Below are 25,884 nucleotides of genomic sequence, written 5' to 3' on the forward strand. Positions count from 1 at the left end.
ACTCCTGTATTATTATTGATCGATTCCAGAAAACCTGTTAAATTTTTTACCCTGTAATGGACAACAGTAATAAAGAGATATACAGTAAACCCCCCTACAATGTTGACATGGGTACACCTTTATCTTGGGGAATTTTATAAGGGGTTAATGTTTTAAGTTTTATTTTTACATTTTAACTAGCAGAAAATAATGTAATGAGTCATTTAAAATTTAAATCCAATTTAAAAACATTAACATCCCTATAGCGTCCCCTCCGATAATGCGGTACCTATCTCAGCGTCATAGGGGGGGGGGGTAACTTTACTATATCCTCTCCCCCTTTGTCCTACCCTCATCCAGTTAAAATCACAATATTCTCTAGTAAATTTCCGCCCTGTGTGCCCAAAACAATGTCAAAAATTAAGGTTATGACTTGCATACTTACGTCATGAATACGTTTCAACAATAATTATCAATTGTTTTGATAATATTGTAGTATGATGAGCCATTTATTACTACGTAGCTATCTTTTTGAGATTGTTGATAAATATTATTAGATGGATATAAATGATACGATGCGAAAAGTGACACGACGACGTTTGAGGGGGTACGTTTGCCGGAGTTTTCTTTGTTTTAAACGTAATCGTTAAACGAATTTCATAAATATGTCGGCCTTACGCCATCTCGAGGTGAAGTAATCATCCTTCTAAGGTTCATATAACGAAGAAAATAAAAATAAGGACATAACATAAATGAATAAAATGAAATCAAGTAAAATTTTATTTAAATAAGTTTGGATCTTCAATATCTGAACCCTGGATTATTTTACATACTTGGAGACGCCTGAAAGCATGATTTCTTTAATGCAGCTTATAATGCATACCCCTAAATAAAATAAGGGCCTCTGCTAAATAAAAGATTTCTCAATCCAAAACCATTGATGATATACGAGTATGTATGACTTCTAGAAATTTGAGTAGGGTGGTTATCACGGCTTTAATGTTACACTGTAAAGTGATCACTTAATCAGCCCATGACATGTCATAAGCCCTGTAAACAAACCATATTCTTTTTTATCTACGCTGAAATGTCTAAATTTAACTTTAAGCATTTCGAGAGTGAATCCGAATTAAAATCTCGACAATGAATCAATAGAAATGTGTATATGATTCGCCATCTATAATTTCTTGACACAATTTGTGAAAAAATGAAAGCGTTTTCTAAGAAAATAGCGCATTTCTTTGGGTCGGTTATTCTTAAAACTTTTGTCTCGTTCTACTACTATGGGGAGAATGTGGAGCGAAACGTACAAATATATAAGCAATTGGATATCGAATCACGTTACGCAAATTTTATTTTAACCGGAAGCTCACTGTTATATATAAGTACTTGCCCATTTATTCAACTGTAAAATCGATTATCCTAATGTAAAAAACAATCAAGCTTACACTGCATCCATTCGAGTTGTGGTCCTGTGGTTAGTATCGTGGACTCTTGAGTTTTTGGCTTCGAACGCACTCTACGACAATTTGATACCAAGTTTTAATAATGAGCCGCTTTGGCTCACAGAAATAGTATGAAATCAAGTATTTTTGTAAATAATTAATAATAAAAAAAACACAAATATATATTTTTCTTTACAAAAAATATACGTTTTATGTACCCATTTTGCGAAAAACTGAATAAATAAGAAAAATAGTCGTATGTAATCTCATAAATATCTATCGTTAGTATCCTAACTGTCCATCAAACCTCATCCCTTAGATTTTCCCTCTACCTCCTTCCCTAAACTGTCTTTTTCCTTTGCCTTCCTTATTATCATCAATTTGTAATTTATGTTTTTTTAAATGTTCACAAGTACTATGTACCCTCTGATTGCAAACAGCTATATAAGGTATCAAACGTTCTGACCAATATCACTGGTCTGTTTTTGGTTGGTTGAAAGATATTGCTTTTTAGCAATAAGCCCGCCAATTTACTTATTTATTTTCTGTACATGAATTTAAAAATAAAAAATAAAAAGTAATTAAATCTCAAATATCCAATGTAGGTTTGTATTCGCAAAGTATTTGGTGAATTGGTAATAATCGTATATTCAGAACTGTCCGGTAATAACGTCGCGGATTGATCGATACGTCCGCCATCTTTGCGCCCTCGGCAGCTCGTTGCACCCGAAACGGGATGAAATGCATCGGACGGGCAAAAAACTAAATGACCGGAGCCGGTCGCGCGGCGCAACAAATGCGTCTTGGAAGTGTCGCGTCCGCGGGCGCGTCCCCGCACCGCTGTGTCGCGCCGTGCGCGGCGCCTTTTGCGGAGCGCGCTCTGATGGGTAGGTACCGCCGGTAGGTACTGATACTAGGTAGGTACTTACCTGAAATGTTTTATTTTCAAATTTCGACCGGACGAAAATTAGTCACAGACAAAAGCCGCGCGATCTTTTTCCATTTTGAAAATGGCTTTGAGTATTTATTTTCGTATTGTTTTTTGACATCTCATCAAAAGATGAAGAAGAATATGGAAGTCTGGGCCTTTACGGGACTGACGACCGTCATAGGCTTGTTTAAGTTATCACTTCACACACGTGTAACATTCACCAATTTTACCCATTATTGACGACCACACTACACAAATTCTTGGAAGTTCTAAATATATATATGAACCAATTTTGAAACATTATTCTTGAATCACTAGAACTTGTTTTTTTTTGTTGACATCTCAACATAGATGAAGTAGACTATGGAAGTCCTGACATTTACGGGGCTTACGACCGTCTTAGGAAAAAAAAATATTTCATCCCATCATAAATAGATGTCCCTCGTGAAATTCTAGTCAATTCAAGCAATATGTTTCGAATTTGAACAATATACATATCGTAGTCGTACAGAAGTAAGTGATCAAGTGCATTTTTGTACAAAAAGGTGATCATTGACTATTTGATATCTTACTAGCTTAATATTGCCCTGAAAAAATCCCAAACGATTTTAAACTTGGAAGTATAATATTGTAAACGACTATACCTATCTGGGACAAGTAATACAACTTGGGCGAAATAACTTCTCAAAAGAAATCGACAGGCGCATACAACTGGGATGGGCAGCATTTGGAAAACTAAAGTACATTTTTAAAGCGAAAATTCCGCAATGTCTAAAAACTAAGGCATTTAACCAATGCATCCTCCCTGTATTAACTTACGGCGCAGAGACGTGGAACCTAACAGCAAGTCTTACTCATAAAATAAAAGTCACCCAGCGTGCTATGGAGAGATCCATGCTCGGAGTGTCGCTAAAAGATAGAATCCGAAACGAGGAAATACGCAGAAGAACTCAAGTAGTGGATGCTACCCAACGAATAGGCACACTCAAGTGGCAATGGGCAGGACATATCTGTCGAAGAGACGACGGTCGATGGGGAAGAAAAGTATTGGAATGGCGCCCAAGAACTGGCAAACGAAGCATCGGCCGACCCCCTACAAGATGGACTGACGATATAAGAAGAATAGCGGGAGTGACCTGGATGCGAAAGGCGGAGGATCGAAGAAGATGGAGACTCATGCGGGAGGCCTACGTTCAACAGTGGACGGACACAGGCTGATGATGATGATGAGTATAATATATTGACTTGTTAAAAATGACTAACTGCATTAATGTTTATTTTCTTGCCAAGCAAAAGTGACTTAAATGGCCCTCCTGAACATTTTACGTTTTGTTAGTTTGTCACTTTCTTCTGTACTACTACGATATATAGAAGCTCCAAAATTTGAATAGTGTGGTTGTCAATCATGGGTAGAATTGTTGAATGTTATACGTGTGTGAAGTGATCACTTAAACCAGCCCATGGCGGTCGTAAGGTTCATCTACGTTGAGATGTCAAAAAAACTATTTGAAAAATAACTCGTCTAATTAGAGATAATCCAGATTTGTGAACAAGTATTTGGACACTCTCTTAATGTTGTATATGTATTAATATTTTTTCATACAAATTTCAAATCGTAATAATTTTATTTTAATGACCTGATGATGGAATGATTTTCCGAAACCTGTAGTCACGAATGAGTGTTTATAAAAGTGGTATTACACAAAGTAAACAATGGATGATAAGGAGAGTGTTTTATTACCATAGCACAATGTTATCAATGCTTTTTTTATGTATTTTTTTTAGAGAAATATTTGCGTTTTTATTATTTACACAAATATTTCGATTTCATATTAATTCTGTGAGCCTAAGCGGCTCATTATTATAAATTGGTATCAAATTGTGGTAGAGTGGGTTCGAACCGAGAAACTCTGACTCAAGAGTCCGCGACACTAACCACGGGACCACAACCCGACACTAAAATATACAAAATATATATTTTTTTAAAAAATTGTATCGTGTCAAATGGCCCACAATCTTCCTTTTTCATTTTCCAATAGTTTCAAGGATACAGAAAAAAAAATCTGGCGGTGTCAAAAGTCTGCGTAATCGGAGGGCATGTATGACTAGATGTATGGATGTGAAGGAGGCGAGGAGTGTATGTCAGGACAGAAGAGTGTGGCGTTCCATCCTCTCTGCCTACCCCTGCGGGGAAACGGCGTGATGGTAGTAGTAGTAGTAGTTCAAGGATACATTGACACCCAGAACCTGACCACTGCGTTTGATGTATGAAGAGATGCATAAATGTGGAAGAGGCGAAGATTGTTTGCAAATCTATCGTAGTCGTACAGGAGAAAGTGACCAACTGACGAAACGTAAAATGTGCAGGAGGGCCATTTAAGTCACTTTTGCTTGGCGAGAAAATAAAAATCAACGCAGTAAGTAATTTTTAACAAGTCAATATATTATACTTCCAAGTTTAAAATCCTTTGGGATGTTTTTCAGGGCAATATTAAGCTAGTAACATATCAAATAGTCAATAATCACGTTTTTGTAAAAACTGCACTTGGTCACTTTCTCCTGTATGACTACGATATATTGGTGTGGCGTTCTATTTTTTCTGCCTACCCCTGCGGGAAGTGGCGTGATGGTTATGAAAACTGCTAGAATAGTGTTCATTAGATTTGTCACCCCCATCTCCCCCATATAACCGCCATGTGGTGCTTTTTTCACCCTTATGCATTACTCTCTCAGTTACAAACTGTTATAAGGTGTTCGCAAAATATTTCAAAAACATTAAAATACGAAAATAAGTGTTACTGTACTTCAAATACTTCTTGCTTTATATTTTAACATCTTAACACACATCGATGAAGAAGAATATGGAAGTCTGGGCATTTACGGGGCTGACGACCGGCGTAGGCTGGTTTGAGTGATCAGTTTACACACGTGTAACATTCACCAATTCTACCCATTATTGACAACCACACTACTCAAATTCTTGGAAGTTCTATTTATATATATATATATAGTTCATGTATGTGATTATAAGAGTTTCTGCTCAATAAAAAGCTTCTTTTCATCTCGCCTATAGATGTCTCTAGTGAAGTTCTAGTGATTCAAGAAAAATGTTTTCGAATTGGTTGATATATATAGATCATATATAGGAAGTGTGCGTAATCGGAGGGTTATGTATGACTAGATGTATGGATGCGAAGGAGGCGAGGAGTGTATGTCGGGACAGAAGAGTGTGGCGTTCCATCCTCTCTGCCTACCCCTACGGGGAAACGGCTACTGATAGTAGTAGTAGTTATAAATTATACTAACTAACTAACTATCCAACCATCACGCCGCTTCCCCGCAGGGGTAGGCAGAGAGAATCGAACGCCACACCACACCACTCTGTCTTTGCAAACATTCTTTACCTCTTCTACATTCATGCATCTCCTCATACATACCCGACGATTATTACGACTCCTGACCCGGCCGCTTTCAAGTATTTGACATACCTGATTGTGCCAAGTTTTCCTCGGTCGTCCTCTGCTTCTTTTTCCAACTACATTCGCCTCATAAATTTGTTTAACCGTTCTTTCTTCACTCATACGCTCCACATGTCCAAACCATCTCAACACACCTTTCTTAATTTTATCGATAATGCTTATCTCAGGCTTACATTCTTTCCTTATTTCATCATTCGAACATCTATCAAACATCGTTTTGCCACACATTCGTCTGAGGGATCGCATTTCGACTGCATTCAGTCTGCTTTCATCCTTCTTTTGCCAACTCCATGCTTCGCTTCCATACATAAGGGTTGGAACCAGAACTCCATTGTGTACTGCCAGTTTAGCTTCCGCTGATAGATTTTTATTTGCTAAAACTGATTTTAGTGCACCATTCACTCTGTTCCCAGCATTCACTCTCCTTTCTATGTCTTTATCAATCTTTCAAACCAAATTTGTAACCCAGTTAATGGAAACAATTCACATTCGGGCTGACAAACTTGCATCATTTCTCCATTTCATTACGTTATGTTTTATATAATTTTTTCACATTTTTTATATGTCTATATTTCTGCCTTTTTTCCTCATTCGATATACCTTTTTTTTGTTTATATTTTTAAGTGTATTATTTTAGTAACGATATTATGTTTTGCATACGAAAATATGGCTGACTAAGTATTGCACCCATTGCTTAGTCGTGCGGAAATAAACTTTTATTATCATTAGACTATTTGCAAATGCATAATTATGGTTAATATTTTCATGACATTAAAATGAGATCTCAAAAGTTAAGGTCCAGATGTCGGGCGTTCAAATCACAACGCGTCCGGCCGCGCTGAGGGCTTGACATGTCGCTCACTCCTTTCAACAACGTCAAATATAAAAAAATCCTTTAGAGCCAAATCTGTTCGTTATTCTAGTACACATGAATTATAGTTTAAGACCATTTTTAATTTGAAGTCAGTTAGAATATCTCACAATTAACTCTAGATAACCAAACTATATTTGTAGATACAGTGCCATTAGTGGATAGCACAATAATGACATATCGCTCACCCCTTTCAAGAACGTCATATCGCTCACTCCTTTCAAGAACGTCATAAATCAAAAATCGTCAATTTTCAGTTGTGCATGTTTTCAGAATGCCCAGAAAATGTACTATATCCCAGCAAAAGCGGCATATTTTTAACTCAATATTTACCCGCTACAGGGCAGAAAGTGCGGTTTTTGCATTTTGAAGAAAAGGTATTGTTTAATATTTTTTTTAAATATACTAAATATTTTTCAAATGGAGAAAAAGCCTTCAAGTCTTACCTAAAAAGATCTGTTGCACAGTAAAAAGTTCAATAAGTGGCTTGATATTTATTTTTAATACATTGTATTATATTTTTAAACTTTAAAAACGTTCTCCTTAATAATCAAGTTTTTTGAATTATGACGTTCTTGAAAGGAGTGAGCGATATATCAAAAAACTTCATTTTTCTGGAGATCGTTTTTAAAGTTTAAGAATATAATACAATGTATTAAAAATAAATATCAAGCCACTTATTGAACATTTTACTATGCAACAGATCTCTAACCTGAACGTTTTTTCTCCATTTGAAAAATATTTAGTATATTTAAAAAAATAATTGAACAATACCTTTTCTTCAAAATACAAAAACAACACTTTCTGCCCTGTAGCGGGTAAATATTGAGTTTAAAATATGCCGCTTTTGCTGGGATATTGTTCATTTTCTGTGCATTCTGAAAGCATGCACAACTGAAAATTGACGATTTTTTATACATATGACGTTGATGAAAGGAGTGAGCGAAACGTTTCCACGTGCGTCAGATCTGTTTCTGGTACGAATTTGGTCAAGAGGGGTCGCAGGCTTCTTGCGGTCGAATCGACTGATGACGCATTCTCGATGACGTCATTAATTGTTTTTTTTTATTATTTCTTTTAATTAAAATGTATGTAATTGTGTTTTTTTGTGTCTCTCTCTTATTTCTTCACGCATTTATACAAGAATAGGAACGTTTGTATGACGATATTTTGAAATTATTTTTTTGCCATTAAAATGTGGAGATTGTCCATTTTTTATCATCTTTCCAGTGACTCTGCGTTGGGATTTTACACGTCAGCGAGTTAAAATTAAATCAGATGAAATCAATGAGTTATTTTAAAATTATTATGAGTTAAAAATTGTAAAAAATATTTTTTGTTGATGTTTTTTTTATGTATTTTGTAGTCACCCAGTGAAAGAACTTTTCTGCTAGTGTCAAGTCTTATTTTTATAACTAACTAACCGTCACGCCACTTATCCGCAAGGGTAGACAGAGAGAAAAGAACGCCACATCACTCTGTATTTGCAAACTATCTTCGCCCCTTCCACAATCATGCATCACTCATTCGTTCCACATGCCCAAACCGTCTCAACACACCTTTCTTGATTTGATAGATAATGCTTATCTCAGCCTTGCATCCTTTACATACATCACCATCGGAACATCTACCATACACCGTTTACAGATATTTTAGCTTGATTTTTTAAAATTATTTATACTTTAATTAATTTAATTATAAAAAAAATAGAGGTAAAATATCTGTGAACAGAGTGTACATGATTTTACCGCACTGAGAGATTGCTTTCCGACTCCACGCTTCACTTGCATTATAATTTAACATCAAGGAATTTTTTTTTTTTTTTAATTTAACACTTGAATATACCACTTAGTTTATTATATATATACGACTAGTTTTGAAAACTGACAGATGTTTTCATGATTAAAAAAATATATTTAGGGGTATATACAGGTTTTTTGTAAAAGGAAACAGCGTCTTATACGCCTGAAAACTAGGCGTAATTTATTTTATATGTATATATATATATATTTATATATATATATATATATATATATATATATATATATATATATATATATATATATATATATATATATATATATATATATATATATATATATATATATATATATATATATATATATATATATATATATATATATATATATATATATGTTATTTTTTTGTTTCTTTATATTTGTAGATAACGGTCAGTTGATAACACACACCAAATATCTCAAAATTGTCAAAAATGTAGTTAGAGCACTTTACGTAGGGCACGTCGAAATAATGTCAAGGAATTCATTAAAACCCTTATCCGCACCCCAATGGTGCATAGGGCACTGCATCATATAAACGCAGTGTTATCTTGATCATTAACACATGAAGGAAAGGTGATCAGCCTTAATAATACCAGTCCAGGGTAATATTGAATAAATATTAGAGTGAAAAAATCACTTAAGATACTTATTTGATTCAAGGAAAAGGTACCGTAATGTAAATCGCTTTCCAGGCTCATAGAACGAACATGCGAATAACCCATGCAGCGACACGAGCGAACCCCATAAGCTTGACGGGTAGATGGATTTAAAAAAATAAACAAAAGCGACCCCAACCCTCTAAAATTGCACGAGGGATGCCGCATAAAACAGGCATCTAATTTTTATTGTTTAGAAATATCACAGGGTGGTTTAAATTTAGCCACAGTATATTTTGTAGTGTTTGTCCGCCTCCGCACGGCTACCGTTCTGGAGGTCCCGCGTTCGATTCCCAGAGGGGTGTCTAATAAAAATAAGTGATTTTTTCACTCTTGTATTTATTAAATATTACCCTGGACTGGTACCGGAAGGGGAGGGCTGATCGCCTCTCACACTCAGATCTACATTCATCTCTTTCAAAAAACATGATTTTGGATTTGCTAACATTAAATAAATCACCTTCCTTGCACGCATTCTACATTTTAACGTAATTTTAATTTGAAATACTAATACGTTTATAAAATAGTTATCTAGAAAAATTTCCTTTTTTTACCCCAAAAAAACATTTTTTACACCCCATTTGGGGTAATTTACCTCTGTCTAATTTAATATGTCTAGTATATTATTAGATTAAAACCAATATTTTTAGCTTTTCCACTTTATTTTTATTTGACCAGCGACCGGGTTTCGCCGTTACCGACATCATCAGACTGGGGCCCCAGTCTGATGATGTCGGTAACGACGAAACCCGGTCGCTGGTCAAATAAAAATAAAGTGGAAAAGCTATAAATATTGGTTTTAATCTAATAATATATTAAAAATGCAATTCCATCACCAAGTGTCAGTGGATAATATAAATCTATTAATATGTCTAGGAAATTATCAAAAACCTAACGTATACACTTGAGAAATTACAAGCGACATGTTTGCATTATCATAGTCTTTACTTTGTACGTTCAGTTATACAATTAACGGTATTATTTATTACAAATACATTATTTACCAGTCCGGGTGAAAGTCGGCGGATGCGTTCTATGTGCAGTGTACGCTGCTCGCACAGTTATTACGTATTGTACTACATACTATATCGCACACTCCTTTCAAGAACGTCATAAGTCAAAAATCGTCAATTTTCAGTTGTGCATGTTTTCGAAATGCCCAGAAATTGTACTTTATCCCAGAAAAAGAGGCATATTTTTAACTTGATATTTATCTAATTTCATGAATTGATTCTGCAGTCACTTTTTGGTAAAATCTATCCATTTTTAATTAATGTTTTACTTAGTAAATACCACTATTTCTCAAAATCTACTGTGACACGTGTTTCGATACATTCCGCATCATTTTTCCGTATGATGCGGAATGCGGAATGCATCGAAACACGTGTCACAGTAGATTTTAGGAAATAGTGGTATTTACTAAGCAAAACATTGATTAAAAATTAATATTTATCCGCTACAGGGCAGAAAGTGTTGTTTTTGCATTTTGAAGAAAATGTATTGTTTAATTATTTTTTAAAAATATACAAAATATTTTTTAAATGGAGAAAAAACATCCAGGATTTACCTAAAAAGATCTGTTGCACAGTAAAAAGTTCAATAAGTGGATTGATATTTAGTTTTAATACATTGTATAATATTTTTAAACTTTAAAAACGTTCTCCTGAAAAATCAAGCTTTTTGATTTATGACGTTCTTGAAAGGAGTGATCGAGCTATTACGTATTGTACTACATACTATATGTATCGTGGCCTGTCGCAATACGATATTGTGTTTGTTACATTATCGAACCTAAACCTTCGGCTTCGATTTCTGCTCGATCTCTGCACCCATAGGTCGTCGCTTCCACCGGGAGACGGTCGCTTTCTAACTGGAGTGGTACTACTCTACTGCACAATGCAAACGGAGAATGATAAGGAGAGTGTTATATATTACCGTACCACAAAGTAAACAATGCTTTAAATTTAACTTGCTGCCCATAACCATTAAGAATGGATCATTGTCAGACGGGTGGAATATCTAATTTAACATAATCAACCTATAAATCATTGTATGAGACTCGTTTTGTGTTTATAACAACCGATATAATCAATATTTTCATTCATCATTTTCTTTTGGAAAATTCGCTTTCGTAAATACGCTGTTTTCGTAAGTTGGTAATGAATGACGTCACAGAAACGATGGACTTATTTAACATTGGTAATATTGATAAATTATTAGCGGCTCTATTTAATGATGTCTTAAGTCCTCCCTCCCACACCCCCCCTCCCTACATATTTGTATAACACAAATAGTAGTGTAGTGGTAAACAAACAATCCACACTACTACTATTACAGCTCTAAAAACCATAGGCAATAAACCATATGACGTCATAAAACGATCGATGACGGAAATTTGATGACGTATGCGAACGCACGTTTTTCGTTTTATTCAAATATCTAAAGTTTAAACCCTAATATCTCCCTTAGTTTTGTGATTTTTCATATTAATTTATTAGCCAATAATCACACATCGCGATATTTATCCATTGTTCTTTAAATAAATGGATACTTTTTATGTAAATAAGAAAAACGATTAGGAGAGTGTTATATTACCATACCACAAAGTTAACAATGATTTCAATATACAGAATGAATAACACACACGTTTAAAAAACAAAAAGATTTATCGGTATTTTTTTTCTTGGTCAGTTGCCAACACTGAATCGTTTTGTTTTGACAGAATTGATAAAAAAATATTGAATCATCGACATTCTTATATGTTACATTGAATTTATTATCGATTGAAAAAAATACAAAATAACATGTTCAAAAAACTTGTGTTCATAATTTCCAGAGATACTGCGTTTTCAATACAATTTTACGATTTAAATCGATTTTAGCGCCCAGCTGTCAGGCGTCAGCTGTTGAGCGGCCGCCATCTTGGATATCGCGCACGTGGGCTGCGCGCGAGAGAGACGCCGCTAATTATATCTATCTTCGTCCCTGTCTTTTACATTCATTCATCCGGTCGACGATAACTACATATATATATATTTTTTTTTTAAATCAAACTTTTAATTAAAAATAATTATAGAAATACTTTGGATAGTGTGTGATTCTATTTGGTAATTTCATGAATTAGTTCGGCAGTCACTTTGTGGTAATATCTATTCATTTTATATTTAAATTTCACTTGCAACATTTTTAGTGTGTCCAAATACTTGTTCACAAATCTGGATTATCTCCAATTATAGGAGTTGTCTTTCATATTATTTTTTGACATCTCGTCATAATAAAATAGTTTCTTTTCAACTCACCAATAGATGTCTCTAGTGAAGTTCTAGTGATTCAAGAACAATGTTTCAAAATTGGTTCATTTATATAGAACTTCCAAGAATTTGAATAGTGTGTGTGTGTGTGTAGAATTTTCACTCATGAATTACATGAAATTATAGTAACTTTAAACATAAAGAGTAAATCCACTCACAAGTAGGCATAGGCTATGAAACTTATAAAGTTGAAGCCTGAGTAGGGACATGATAAGCGGTGTTGCATAAGCCGTAGCTAGATTTCAGAGTCACTTGGACGTTAGGTGATTAAAAAAAATATATATGTATTTTAAAAACTTGGTAAATACCACTATTTCATGATAAAACTATTATTGTGACACGTGTTTCAATGCATTCCGCATCATTTTTAAACACCGTATCGAGATCAATCGAGCAAGTAAAAATATGTTTTCAATATATATGCCCAGAAAATGTACTATATCCCAGCAAAAGCGGCATATTTTTAACTTAATATTTACCCGCTGCAGGGCAGAAAGTGTTGTTTTTGCATTTTGAAGAAAAGGTATTGTTTAATTCTTTTTTAAATACACTAAATATTTTTCAAATGGATAAAAAACATTCAGGTTTTACCTAAAAATATCTGTTATACAGTAAAAAGTTCAATATGTGGCTTGATATTTATTTTTAATACGTTTTATTTTATTTATAAATTTTAAAAACTATCTCCTGAAAAATAAAGTTTTTTGAAATATGACAAAATCTTCTCAGACCTGTCTGCAAGCTCGCTAGTCTTTCCTCCTAGGCTCCGAGTAAAAAGGGGACAATCGTTTGAGTGATGTGTTTTCGCATTCCCAAGTGATAGATTGTCCCTTTTGGCTAGTGTCCGCTACTTTGCTTGGCAGTGTCGCGGGTCGTGTGGTAGGAGTGGATGAGTCATGGAAGCGTACGATTTTGTTTGCCTCACGATGTGTAATTGCGTATAAATATTGATTTTATTATTATTATTGCAGTTCATTCTTGTAAAAAGGTGTGTTAGACCACTTTTTGCACTAATGAGGATGTTTCTGTTTAAATATATAAATTTTCTATTTAATATGGTTACAATGTTTTTTACAAATTTAATTTATTTTCTAAACATTTCTAACAAACTTAAAATAATAAACACAGTCCTCTCCAAAAGTTTAGGAGTCGTAACAATCGGCGGGTATGTATGAGGAGAACGTGAACGTGAAAGAGGCGAAGAATGTTTGCAAGGACAGAGTGGTGTGGCGCTCTATTCTCTCTGCCTACCCCTGCGGGGAAGCGGCGTGATGGTTAGTTAGTTAGTTAGTTAGTTAGTTTCTCTCCAAAAAAGAGACTGAGCTCTTGTGCGTGGAGAGGGAATTTATAAATATATATATATATATATATATATAGTTATTCATTTTGATATTTGAAGGTTTATTCATTTTGATGTTTAGAGGTTTCATTTTGATATTTGAAAAAAACTAGTATATTTCAAGATAAATCAATGAATACTTAATTTATTATTAGATTAAAACCAATATTTTTAGCTTTTCCACTTTTTTATTTGACCAGCGACCGGGTTTCGTCGTTACCGACATCATCAGACTGGTGATGTGATCCCAGTCTGATGATGTCGGTAACGACGAAACCCGGTCGCTGGTCAAATAAAAAAGTGGAAAAGCTAAAAATATTGGTTTTAATCTAATAATATATTAAAAATGCAATTCCATCACGAAGTGTCAGTGGATAATATAAATCTACCAATGAATACTTATTTCTTTGCCAAGAGAAAAGTATGCGATTAACGATGGAAAACGATATCAGCCAAATGGCCGCCACGGCTACAGCTGCAGCACTGCTGCACTGCATCGGCTGTCCAAATTTAAAACACAGTAAGGGACATTTTTTGTAGTACGTTTTTTTTTTGCATTTATGGACTAAGTAGACTCTACTTAGTCCAAAAATGCAAAAAAAATGTACTACAAAAAAATCCCTTACTGTGTTTTAAATTTGGACAGCTGATATCCTTTTCATGAAATTTTCCATGACCATTTTGCACATTTGCGGCTGTATGTCCTCGATAACTTCACGAATTCCATCTTTAAGGTCTTCAATCGATTGTGCAGCATTGGCATAGACCTTATCTTTCACGTGGCCCCAAAGAAAAAAGTCTCAAGGTGTTAAATCACAAGATCTCGGGGGCCAACTGTGATCACCTCTTCGAGAAATAACACGGCCAGGAAATTTTTGTTGAAAAATTGCGATTGTTTCGTTGCTTGTGTGGCACTTGGCGCCGTCTTGTTGAAAATAAACATCGTCAATCTTCCAAAATCACATCAATATCTTCCAATTCCGGCCATAAAAAATCATTAACCATAGCTCGATAGCGCAATCCATTCACCGCAACAGTTGCACCAGCCTCATTTTCGAATAAGTAAGGTTCAATCACACCGCCAGCGCAAAAACCGCACCAAACAGTGACACGTTGAGGATGGAGAGGCTTTTCAACAAGCATTTTTGGATTTTCCGTTCTCCAAATGCGGCAATTCTGCTTATTCACGTAGCCTCCCAGGTGAAAATGGGCCTTAACGACGGCGCTTCACGGCGACCGAAAAGTGCTTTAGTTTCGCGAACTGTGATTGCAAATTTTTCACCATTTCTGTAGTGAATTTTGACAATTTCAATGCGTTGTTGAAGCGTGTATCGTTGCATTTTTATTAATCGCGTAGTTTTTACTTGTCAAATGTCAAAAGATGACAGCTTCAAAAGTGGCAGCTGCCCAGATAGCGGGCTATTCAAAATGAAACCTCTTATTGGAAAACCATATACATTAAACAATTTCGCGACTCAATTTTGCGACTCAATTTTGCTACAATTTTTTTTTCATAAATGGCAGTCATATTTTATCGTTATTTCTAGTAATATCGCTCACTCCTTTCAAGAACATCATAAATCAAAATACTTGATTTTTCAGGAGAACTTTTTTAAAGTTTAAAAACGGAACACAATGTATTAAAAATAAATATCAAGCCACTTACTAAAGTTTTACTGTGCAACACATCTTTTTAGGTAAAGCCTGAAGGTATTTTCTCCATTTGAAAAATATTTAGTATATTTAAAAAAATATTTAACAAAACCTTTTCTTCAAAATGCAAAAACAACACTTTCTGCCCTATTGCATGTAAATATTAAGTTAAAAATATGCCTCTCTTGCTGGGATATAATACATTTTCTGGGCATTCCGAAAACACGCACAACTGAAGATTGACGATTTTTAATTTATGACGCTCTTGAAAGGAGTGAGCGATATGTTCATGTTTGCCTTCTGCCAGAACCACGCTGCCCCTAAATTTCCCCCATCAGTAAACTGTACTTCTCTCCCCGCAGAATATGACTGAGATATGAAATTTTATAGCATTGTCAAACGGCAAGTGACACGGATGGTATTATCGTTCCAGGTCGTGAGGCGAGATGATGGAGCAGCGAGGCTGACAGGAGCCATGCTGCAGCGCCAGGCGGCTGGCATGGCTCCGGCTGGAGTTAACCCTTCATCATCACTGTAAGTGCCGACCGTTAGTCTATTATTTATTGATTTGTCGTTTGTAGAACTCCATTTTAATTTATGTATTATTTGCTACTTATTTTTTTTTACAAAAGTGTTAGTGATATTAGTAAATAACCACTCACCGAGATTTTTATGTCTACCGGTTTCAAGACGCACACGTCTCTTCGTCAGGACAATTACTACCACAGCATGGTACCCATGTAACTACACATATCGCCCACTCCTTTCAAGAACGTCATAAATCAAAAAACTTGATATTTCAGTAGAACGTTTTTAAAGTTTAGCAATATAATACAATGTATTAAAAATGAATATCAAGCCACTTATTAAACTTTTTACTGTGTAACAGATCTTTTTGGGTAAAACCTGAAGGTTTTTTCTCCATTTGAAAAATATTTAGTATATTTCAAAAAATACTTAAACAATACCTTTTCTTCAAAATGCAAAAATAACACTTTCTGCCCTGTAGCGGGTAAATATTAAGTTAAAAACATGCCGCTTTTGCTGGGATATAGAACATTTTCTGGGCATTCTGAAAACATGCACAACTGGAAATTGACAATTTTTGATTTATGACGTTCTTGAAAGGAGTGAGCGATATGCATGTTTGTGCTGCAACCCTTATTACATGTTGGTCTTCGGGTCGACCAAAAATCGCATGTGTTAAACATTTTGTGTAGTTTTATGTGTGTAAATAGTGCTATGGTGGTGAAGGGTAGTATTGTTTGCATGCTGTGGTAGTGATTGTCCCGACGAAGAGACGGGTACGTCTCCAAACCGGTAGACATAAAAATCTCGGTGAGTGGTTATATACTAATATTACAAGCAGTTTTGCAAAAAGATAAATAAGTAAAAATGACGAACCACAAAGTAAGTGCTTTAAATATTAAAAATATTAAGAATAATATTAATTGTTTAATCAAACACAGATTTTTTGAGTCTACTAAGTTGTATTTTATCAACAAAACACATAAAAAATTAATTTTGTGACAATTGCTTCACCTAGTTATGGCATTTTCAAACGATTGTGAAGATTAAACACGCTCCTTATATAGCTATACAATTCTAGGTACCGTAGAACGGGGCCACTTGAACTTTGATGTGTTACTTGAGCCAAGTACAAAAAAATAATTAAATCTGTATTTGGTCTACAATAATGAACGTATCGACATGATTCATTGTTTCCCTGACGGTTGACACTTATTGTCACCATACTTCCATCAATACCACAATCTAAATATTTTTTTGTACTGGGCTCAAGTGACACATCAATGTTCAAGTAGCCTCGTTCTACAGTACTTTTAAACTATTCTTCAAACCCTCACCCGCACCCAAGGGTGCATAGGGCACTGCATCATATAAACGCAGTCTTATCTTGATCGCTAACCCATGAAGGAAAGGTGATCTTTGCTTCAGGTACCAGTCCAGAGTAATATTGAATAAATATTACAGTGAAAAAATCACTGTTATATTTATTTAATATTACTATTACTAAAGTTCAACCACTTTCCCCTCATGAATTTGTTTTACTATTCTTTCTTCACTCATTCTCTTCACATCCTACACCATCTCAACACACACACAGATATTCCAGATGTGTGAAGTATTTGGAAGCACTTAAAATGGTGTAATTTTACTTTTTTAAATACAACATTTTCGTAAGGTCGTAAGCCCTGAAGTACCAGATAACACTCTTCTTCATCTATGTTGAGATGTCGATATGTCAAAATAATTTGCAGTATTTTGAGTAAGTCCGAATCTTTGTTCACAAATTCTGGGTTCAGCTACGCTTGGGAGTTATTTAAATAAAGATTTTTCATCGATTTTTCTATATTTAATAGACTTATTATGAATTGGTAATTACAGTGAAACCTCTATCTATCGTTCCTCGAATAATCGTTTTCCCGGATGTGTCGCTTATTCCTTCTATCCTGACTTAATTTCATACTAAACAAAACCGCATCGATCATTTCTCTATCACCATTTACCGCATTTATCGTTCGAATTAAGCTGCATATTTGATACATTTTGTCTGTTTTTTTTACATTATTTCCAATTTTGTTACATTCAACGGCAACGTATGGGATAGAAACTAACGAAAGATCGTGTAACCGATAGCAGGAGAGGTCGATATAGATGAAAAGGAGCCGCTGCCTGTACCTGCATTTCCAGAAGCGTGCACACTCTTTGAAAGAAAACTTTCTACAACGCACATTCAACAACCGATGCTGAAAAAAATACTATTTGCAAAACCGAAAATATACTATTGACTTACGAAAATAAAGTATTTTTTTAAATTCTATTCAGATTTGTATTTTTTTTAAATAAATACATTTGCATCTGAAACATGTATTCTTCTTAGAATTTTAGGCTAGGAATGGTTATGCAGATCGGGAGGACGGTATCTTTACTCGGTCGTATCTATTTGCGTATTGACCTCTTAAATACAATGCATACAATGTTTTCCCGGATTCATAGTTTATTTTAATAGGTCCCTTTAAAAAGGCATTTATCGTTCGAATTAAGCTACATTTTGTCTGTTTTTTTACATTATTTCCTATTTTCTTACATTCAACGGCAACGTATGGGATAGAAACTATAGAAAGCTTGTGTAACCGGCAGCAGGAGAGGTCGATATTGATGAAAAGGAGCCGCTGCCTGTACCTGCATTTCCAGAAGCGTGCACACTCTTTGAAAGAAAACTTTCTACAAAACACATTCAATAACCGATACTGAAAAAATACAATTTGCAAAACCGAAAATATACTATTGACCTACGAAAATAAACAGTTAAAAACAAAATGATTTTTTTAAATTCTATTCAGGTTTGTATTTATTTTTAAATAAATACATTTGCATCTGAAACATGTATTCTTCTTAGAATTTTAGGCTACGAATGGTTATGCAGATTGGGAGGACGGTATCTTTACTCGGTCGTATCTATTTGCGTATTCACCTCTTAATCCCGCATTCATTGTTTTCCCGCATTCATAGTTTATTTTAATAGGTCCCTTTAAAAACAATAGATAGAGGTTTCACTGTATTTAATTTGATCGCCCATTACTGCTACAATGTGCGGAGGAGCACTGGGCCTATAGCGCTCACTCGCTCAGTCTACCCATTCAACTGGTATTTGCAGAAATACCGAGAATCCTCAAATCAACGCCCCTATTTTCCAAGAATAATTGTCGGGAACTCAATTGCGTCTGGAATGTTTTCAATTTTGTTAGATAATTCCAAGAATCGACAATGCACAGACTGCACAATTGGCACATTGCATATTTCCTGCGCATATTAAGTTCACCTTGTCGGTTTCTCTGTATATGTTTTCCTAGGAGGCATGCGTGTACACTGTGATTGGCTCTAGCTGTTGTGTGTATACATGTGTATGTGTGTATCACTCAATTTGGGGTGCTTTACCAAAAAAAAAAAATACAAAAATGTATAATTTTTTGACATCTCATCAAAGATGAAGAAGAATATGAATAATTCTGGGCATTTACGGGGCTGACGACCGTCATAGGCTGGTTTAAGTGATCACTTTACACACGTTTCACTTTAACATTCACCAATTCTACCCATTATTGACAACCACACTACTCAAATTCTTGGAAGTTCTATATATATATATATATATATATATATATATATATATATATATATATATATATATATATATATATATATATATATATATATATATATGTATATGAACCAATTCAGAAACATTGTTCTTGAATCACTAGAACTTCACTAGAGACATCTATTGGTGAGATGAAAATAAGCTTTTTATTGAGCAGAAACTCTTATATCAGTATGTGAGATAAATAAATGTGTGTGATTATAATCACATACATTTATTTTTTACGTGTGTAAAGTGATCACTTAAATCAGCCTATGACGGTCGTCAGCCCCGTAAATGCCCAGACTTCCATATTCTTCTTCATCTTTGATGTGATGTCAAAAAGTAACATGAAAATTAACTCCTGTAATTGGAGAAAATCCAGATTTGTGAACAAGTATTCGGACACACTCAAAATGTTATTTTCTTATAAAAACACTTATTTTTTACCACGCCACTTTTACCACACCAATTTCATCATGTCTTACCACAAAGTGAATGCCGAAACAATATATAAATTATTTATTTATTTATTTTATTTTATTTATTTTTGTAATTAATTGTACAGCTTACATATAAAAAAATGATAAAATAAACAATAGTTACATTAACAATAATAAACATTACATTATGTTATCAAAAAATAGTTACGTTAAAAAAAAGCCAATTAAACAATTCCACATTTATGTTATAAAACTATTAAAAAAACTAATTTTTTTTACAAAAAATGTTATTAAAATTAGTATATAACCACTCACCGAGATTTTTATGTCTACCGGTTTCGAGACGTACCCGTCTCTTCGTCAGGACAATCACTAACACAGCATGCAAACAATACTACCCTTCACCACCATTGCACCATTCACACACCCAAAACTACACAAAATGTCTAACACAAGCGATTTTTGGTCGACCCGAAGACCAACATGCGCTATAGTTTTATAGCTGAGGTTAAACGTGCAATTATTATATTAAAAAACATTCAGAGATTTAAAAAAAAATGGTAATATATTATTTATTCAAACGATTTTTCTACTCCAAAATGCAACACCAAGCAATTTCAGCAAAACTTGAAATATTTGGCAATCAAACATTTCAACAAACTCCCTAAAGAAATAAAAAAATAGATAATATAAAAATACTTAAGAAAAAATTAAAGCTCTATACATTTAAATCTTGAAAAAATATACAAAAAAAAACTATTATATCTTTTATTATATAACATTAAACCACGAGTGTAAGTCCCTCTCCAAGCACAAGAGCACAGTCTCTTTTATGGAGAGACACAGCGAATCGAAATATAAAAGTTCTCCATATGTATAAATGATTCAAATGTATTGTGTTAAAAATAAAAATGTAAATATATTTAATGAAAAAAAAAAAAAAAAAAAAAAATAATTATAATGATTGTTTTTTGTTGGGATTCCAGATTTGCCTGAAGAGCCAGAATGGAAAAAGAGAATGGTGACGCTGGCGGAGGCGGGGACAACGGGGGCCGGGAGTCCAAGGGCAGCGACGCCTCGTCCCTCCTGGACGCCGCGTCTCTCTTCGGGGGTCAGTATCCATCACCCAATACCCATTGCCTATTGCGGCTGTCCAAACTTAAAACACAGTAAGGGACCTGATAAGGTTCTTGTCAAAACCGGTTGGAAAAAGTGCACCAATGAAAAGTGGTTGAAACAAAGTTGTTTTATTTTATAAAGTTTATAAAATGTGCCACAAAGTATCTGCGAAAAACTGAATGTTTTTATGTTTGGACAGCCGATTACTTATTATGAATACTGTAGAGCGGACTTTGATGTGTTACTTGAGCCCAGTACAAAAAAGAGATTTAAATCTGTATGTGGTCTACAATAATGAACCTATCGTGATAATAAGTGTCACCTGTCAGGGAAACAATGAATCATGTCGATACGTTCATTATTGTAGACCAAATACAGATCTATTTTTTTTTGTACTGGGCTCAAGTAACACGTCAAAGTTCAAGTAACCCCGTTCTACGGTACTGTAAATCAAAATTTGAAATGTATTAAAATGTATCACTCTTCTTATAATGAAAATGTCCGCCTCCGTAGTGTAATGGTCAGCGCGCTCGGCTACCGTTCTGGAGGTCCCGGGTTCGATTCCCAAGGGGGGTAAAATAAATATCAGCGATTTTTTCACTGTTATATTTATTCAATATTACCATGGACTGGTACCTGAAGCGGAGGGCTGATCACCTTTCCTTCATGTGTAAACGATCAAGATAACACTGCGTTTATATGACACAGTGCCCTATGCACCATTGGGGTGCGGATAAGGGTTTTAATTAATAATAAAAACTCCTTATAATTCTCCTTAAGGTGGAGACTGACTGGAGCATGTCGTAACGTATCGTTGTAACCTCACTCTCGGCTCGCTGTACTGACTATAGGAATGCTCGCATCCTTGCGTGTTACATTATGACAAAATGGCTCCAGTCAGTCTCCACCCGTATAATATACAAAATGTATTAAAATTAATGAAAATGTCTTAGAATGTAATACTGTATTGTGTTGTGTTTTTGATGACTATCAAAAATATAAGCCCCAGGTAAGCTTACGGTCAGGCGGTTTTGTTCATCGACCCCGACCGTAAATATATTCTGGTAGACCCTCAGTATACTAATCACAAGTAACCGCAACACCCAATGCTAATCTGTAATCTTGGACAGAGAAGGAATTACTGAAGAATGATGTGTTATGGCGAGGAATGGAAAGTGTCCTTTGTTGGGAAGAACCAAGTGATAGACCATGATCTGAGAGGTATATAAAGTTTTCAGCCAGATATTTAGGTGCATAGCGGTTGTGAAGAATATTATAAAGTAGCGTGAGAGGTGATCGAAGGATCGACCGTCCCGTCAATTGGCCAACTCTCAAATCACAACAAGAAATCACCGAGAATCGTTAAACTTTGTTTTACAACTAATTATAATACACAGTCTGGTCTCTCTCTCTCTGGGGAAGAGAAAGAAGACGTTTCTGGAGAGATCGTGTGAGAAGAGCAAGTTCAAGCAAGCAAGCAAGTGGTGAGGGTGGCAGCGGATAGCAGCATAAGCGGGATCAGACCCCCAGGAAGACCACCTAAACGATGGAAGGATAGCTGGTCTTCCACCTCCCAGGAGCGACCCGAGAATGACAGGACCTAGTCCTAAAAGAAGAAGATGAAGTCTGGTCTCCTCATTATAGAGAGAGAGTGCAACACAACTTCCTTAGATACATTCATTTTACAACTAAATATACCCATTGTTGAGTTAGATTAAAATTGTAATAATAAGATTAGATAATAATAAATCTCAGTAATAGAAGGGAAATTACCGATTTGGTCGTGTTATATAAAATTCTTAACAATTTTTTGGACAGTCCTGATTTCCTGAATCAAATAAAACTTAGTGTGCGTCCAAGAGGTACTAGGCAAAAATCTGTATTCCCAGTATTTTTATGCCATGTTCTCTCCGATTTTGCGGCTTCACATGTTAGCCAATGCTTTTGAAAGTATAGATTTATTTAATATATTGTTATTCACCTTGAAGTCTGTACTTTCTCAGCATTTCTTCATGTTATAATGGATAAATTTAAACGTTGTGTTTCACTTTCTCCCACTGCTCGCTGATAGTGTGTGAAGGAGACGTGTATCTACCAGTGCTTACTATTTGTTATTTTATTATTATTTTATGTTTAAGACTTTTTGTCTCTCTATTAGTGTATTTTTATATTTGATACTGTATATATGTATTATGTTAAAGGCATTAGACGTTCAATAAATAAGTAAATAAATAATATGAACATAAACAAGCCACTACTCTGTCCTTGGTCGGGTGAAATATGAACATTTGGTTGAACGAGTCTGTTTCCCTTGTAGCGTACTGGAGCCGGGACCCGAGCGCGCTGCTGGGCGGCGCGTACGGCGGCGCGTCGGGCTTCCCGCTGCTGGGCGGCGCGGGCGCGGGCGGCGGCGGCGGCGGCGCGGGCGGCGGCCGCTACCCGCCCACCTCCACACTCTCGGTGGCCGCGAGCCAGGCAGCCAGCCTGGGCCTGCATCCCGCCGCCAGTGAGTATATCCCCAACTAGAGTTACCCGAGAACTGTAGTGCATGAGAACTAAAGTCACCTGAGAACTACGGTACATGAGAACTATAGTGCAAGAGAACTAAAGTCACCTGAGAACTATAGTACATGAGAACTTAAGTCACTTGCGAACTAAAGTTACTCAAGAACTCAAGTCACCCTAGAACTAAGTCAGTCGTTACAACTATAGAGTCTTGAGTACTAAAGTCATCTGAGAACTAAGGTCACCCAAGAACTAATGTTTACTAGAACTTAAGATACCTGTAAACTAAAGTCATCCGAGAACTAGTCACTTAGGAACTAAAGTCACTCGTGAACTAAGGTCGCCCGTGAACAAAAGTCATTCGAGAACTAGTCACTCGCGAACTAAGGTCACCCGAGAACTCAAGTGGTAATAAACAAGTGTCTTTATTTACAATTTGATAATGTCTTACTGCAAAGTGAATGCCGAAACAATAAAGAAGATGCGTATTTGTCTGTCGCCCAGTTGGGTTAATGAATCGTTGTTGTTTGTCTTGTGTAATTAAAGATGTGTTTGTCTGTCTCCCAGTGGGGCTGATGAATTGTCATTTGCCTCATGTAACCGAAGATGCGCTTGTCTGTTGCCCAGTGGGGCTGATGAATTGTCGTTTGCCTCATGTAATCGAAGATGTTTTTGTCTATCTTCCAGTGGGGCTGATGAATTGTTGTTTGTCTCATATAACTAAGGATGCGCTTGTCTGCCTCCCAGTTGGGTTGGTGAATCGTTGTCAAATGACATGTAACCGAAGATGTGCTTGTCTATCTTCCAGTGGGGCTGATGAATTATTGTTTGTCTCATATAACTGAGGATGCGCTTGTCCGCCTCCCAGTTGGGTTGGTGAATCGTTGTCGTTTGCCTCATGTAACCGCAGATGTGATTGTTTGTTTCCAGGCGCGGCGTGGTGGTCGATGGCCTCGCAGCTGGCCGCGCAGGACTACCTGGCGCGGCTGCAGGCCTCGGGGCTCGGGGGCTTCCCGCCCGGCGGGGACCCGTACAGCCTGGCGGCGGGGCTGGCGGCCGCGCAGCAGCGCCAGGGCTCCGCGCGCGGGCGCCCCGCCGCCGCGCAGCACCGCCACCCGCACCGCGCGCAGACCAAGGACAAGGACAAGGCCATGAGTGAGTGCCCCCATATCTACTGTCTTGTATCGCACAACCCCGAACCTCAGCTTACAATATATAGCCCAAGGGCGAGGTATGAGTGAATGCCCCCATATGATCTATTGTCTCGTATTGCATCACTTAACTTTCAAGCAAAAATACTGCCGAAGAGGTCACACGTCTCTGCATGGCCATTTTTTTTTTTTAAGAATCTTCTTCTCCTTCCTTTTCTTTTAGGACTAGGTCCTGTCATTCTCGGGTCCGCTCCTGGGAAGTGGAAGACCAGCTATCCCTCATCGTTTAGGTGGTCTTCCTGGGGGTCTGATCCCGCTTATGCTGCTGTCCGCTACTATCCTCACCACTCCATCCCAACTCGCTCTTCCCGCATGATTTCTCCAGAAACGTCTTCTTTCTCTTCCCCATCGCACAACATCTTCAACATTGCAGATTTTTCTTATTTCTGAGTTTCTAACTTTTTAAGAATATATTTTAAAATTATTTTTATAATTTTTCTTTTGACTCCATCTACTCTGAAGGTCTGTCAGGAAGCCTAGATGCTTCCCTATCAGATCCTGGAATGCGGTGGGACAGCTTTCAATGTAACTCTTTTTCAATAAATAATAATTACATATTCGCTCCCTATGTGGAGCGTGTGGAGCCCACAAACTGTCTCTAGGCTGTTCTGTCGGCCACCAGCTCCCTTGTATCCTCCCAAATCAGGCCTGCGTCCCGAAGTTCAGATGAAAACTGCTGATGAATTGTCAGCAGTGGTCGGGAACCTGATGCCTTGTAAAAGGGGCAAGCTTGATGGCGGCTCTCGGGAGGCATGCGGAGTACATGGTCAAGCCAACTGAATCGCCTTTTCTTGACGACAGTTGTGATAAAAGAAATAATTTATGTAGCGCTATTTTATATTGGGTCGGGTTGTGGTCCCGTGGTTAGTGTCGCGAGTGTTTTTGCCTAGAATTTTCACTCATGAATTACATGAAATTATAGTAACTTTAAACATAAAGAGTAAATCCACTAACAATTAGGCATAGGCTATGAAACTT

General features: G+C 36.1%; 1 protein-coding gene across 30 annotated transcripts in view; it reads left to right on the forward strand.

Moving 5' to 3' along the window:
- The window catches only part of tou (bromodomain adjacent to zinc finger domain 2B toutatis), a 107,079-nt gene that overhangs the window by 4,069 nt on the left and 77,126 nt on the right, over window positions 1–25,884 (forward strand). For all 30 annotated transcript variants that reach the window (XM_088271105.1, XM_088271116.1, XM_088271099.1 and 27 more), the window contains exons 2-5: window positions 15,900–16,000; window positions 21,058–21,182; window positions 23,508–23,696; window positions 24,626–24,850. In XM_088271105.1, the coding sequence (XP_088127231.1) occupies window positions 21,077–21,182; window positions 23,508–23,696; window positions 24,626–24,850 (520 nt within the window). In that variant the 5' untranslated portion in view covers window positions 15,900–16,000; window positions 21,058–21,076. The remainder of the gene's footprint in view (window positions 1–15,899; window positions 16,001–21,057; window positions 21,183–23,507; window positions 23,697–24,625; window positions 24,851–25,884) is intronic.

Source organism: Brachycentrus maculatus, unplaced genomic scaffold (genome assembly GCF_059751285.1).
Source record: "Brachycentrus maculatus isolate JH-2025_06_01 unplaced genomic scaffold, ASM5975128v1 h1tg000420l, whole genome shotgun sequence".
Taxonomy (NCBI): domain Eukaryota; kingdom Metazoa; phylum Arthropoda; class Insecta; order Trichoptera; family Brachycentridae; genus Brachycentrus; species Brachycentrus maculatus.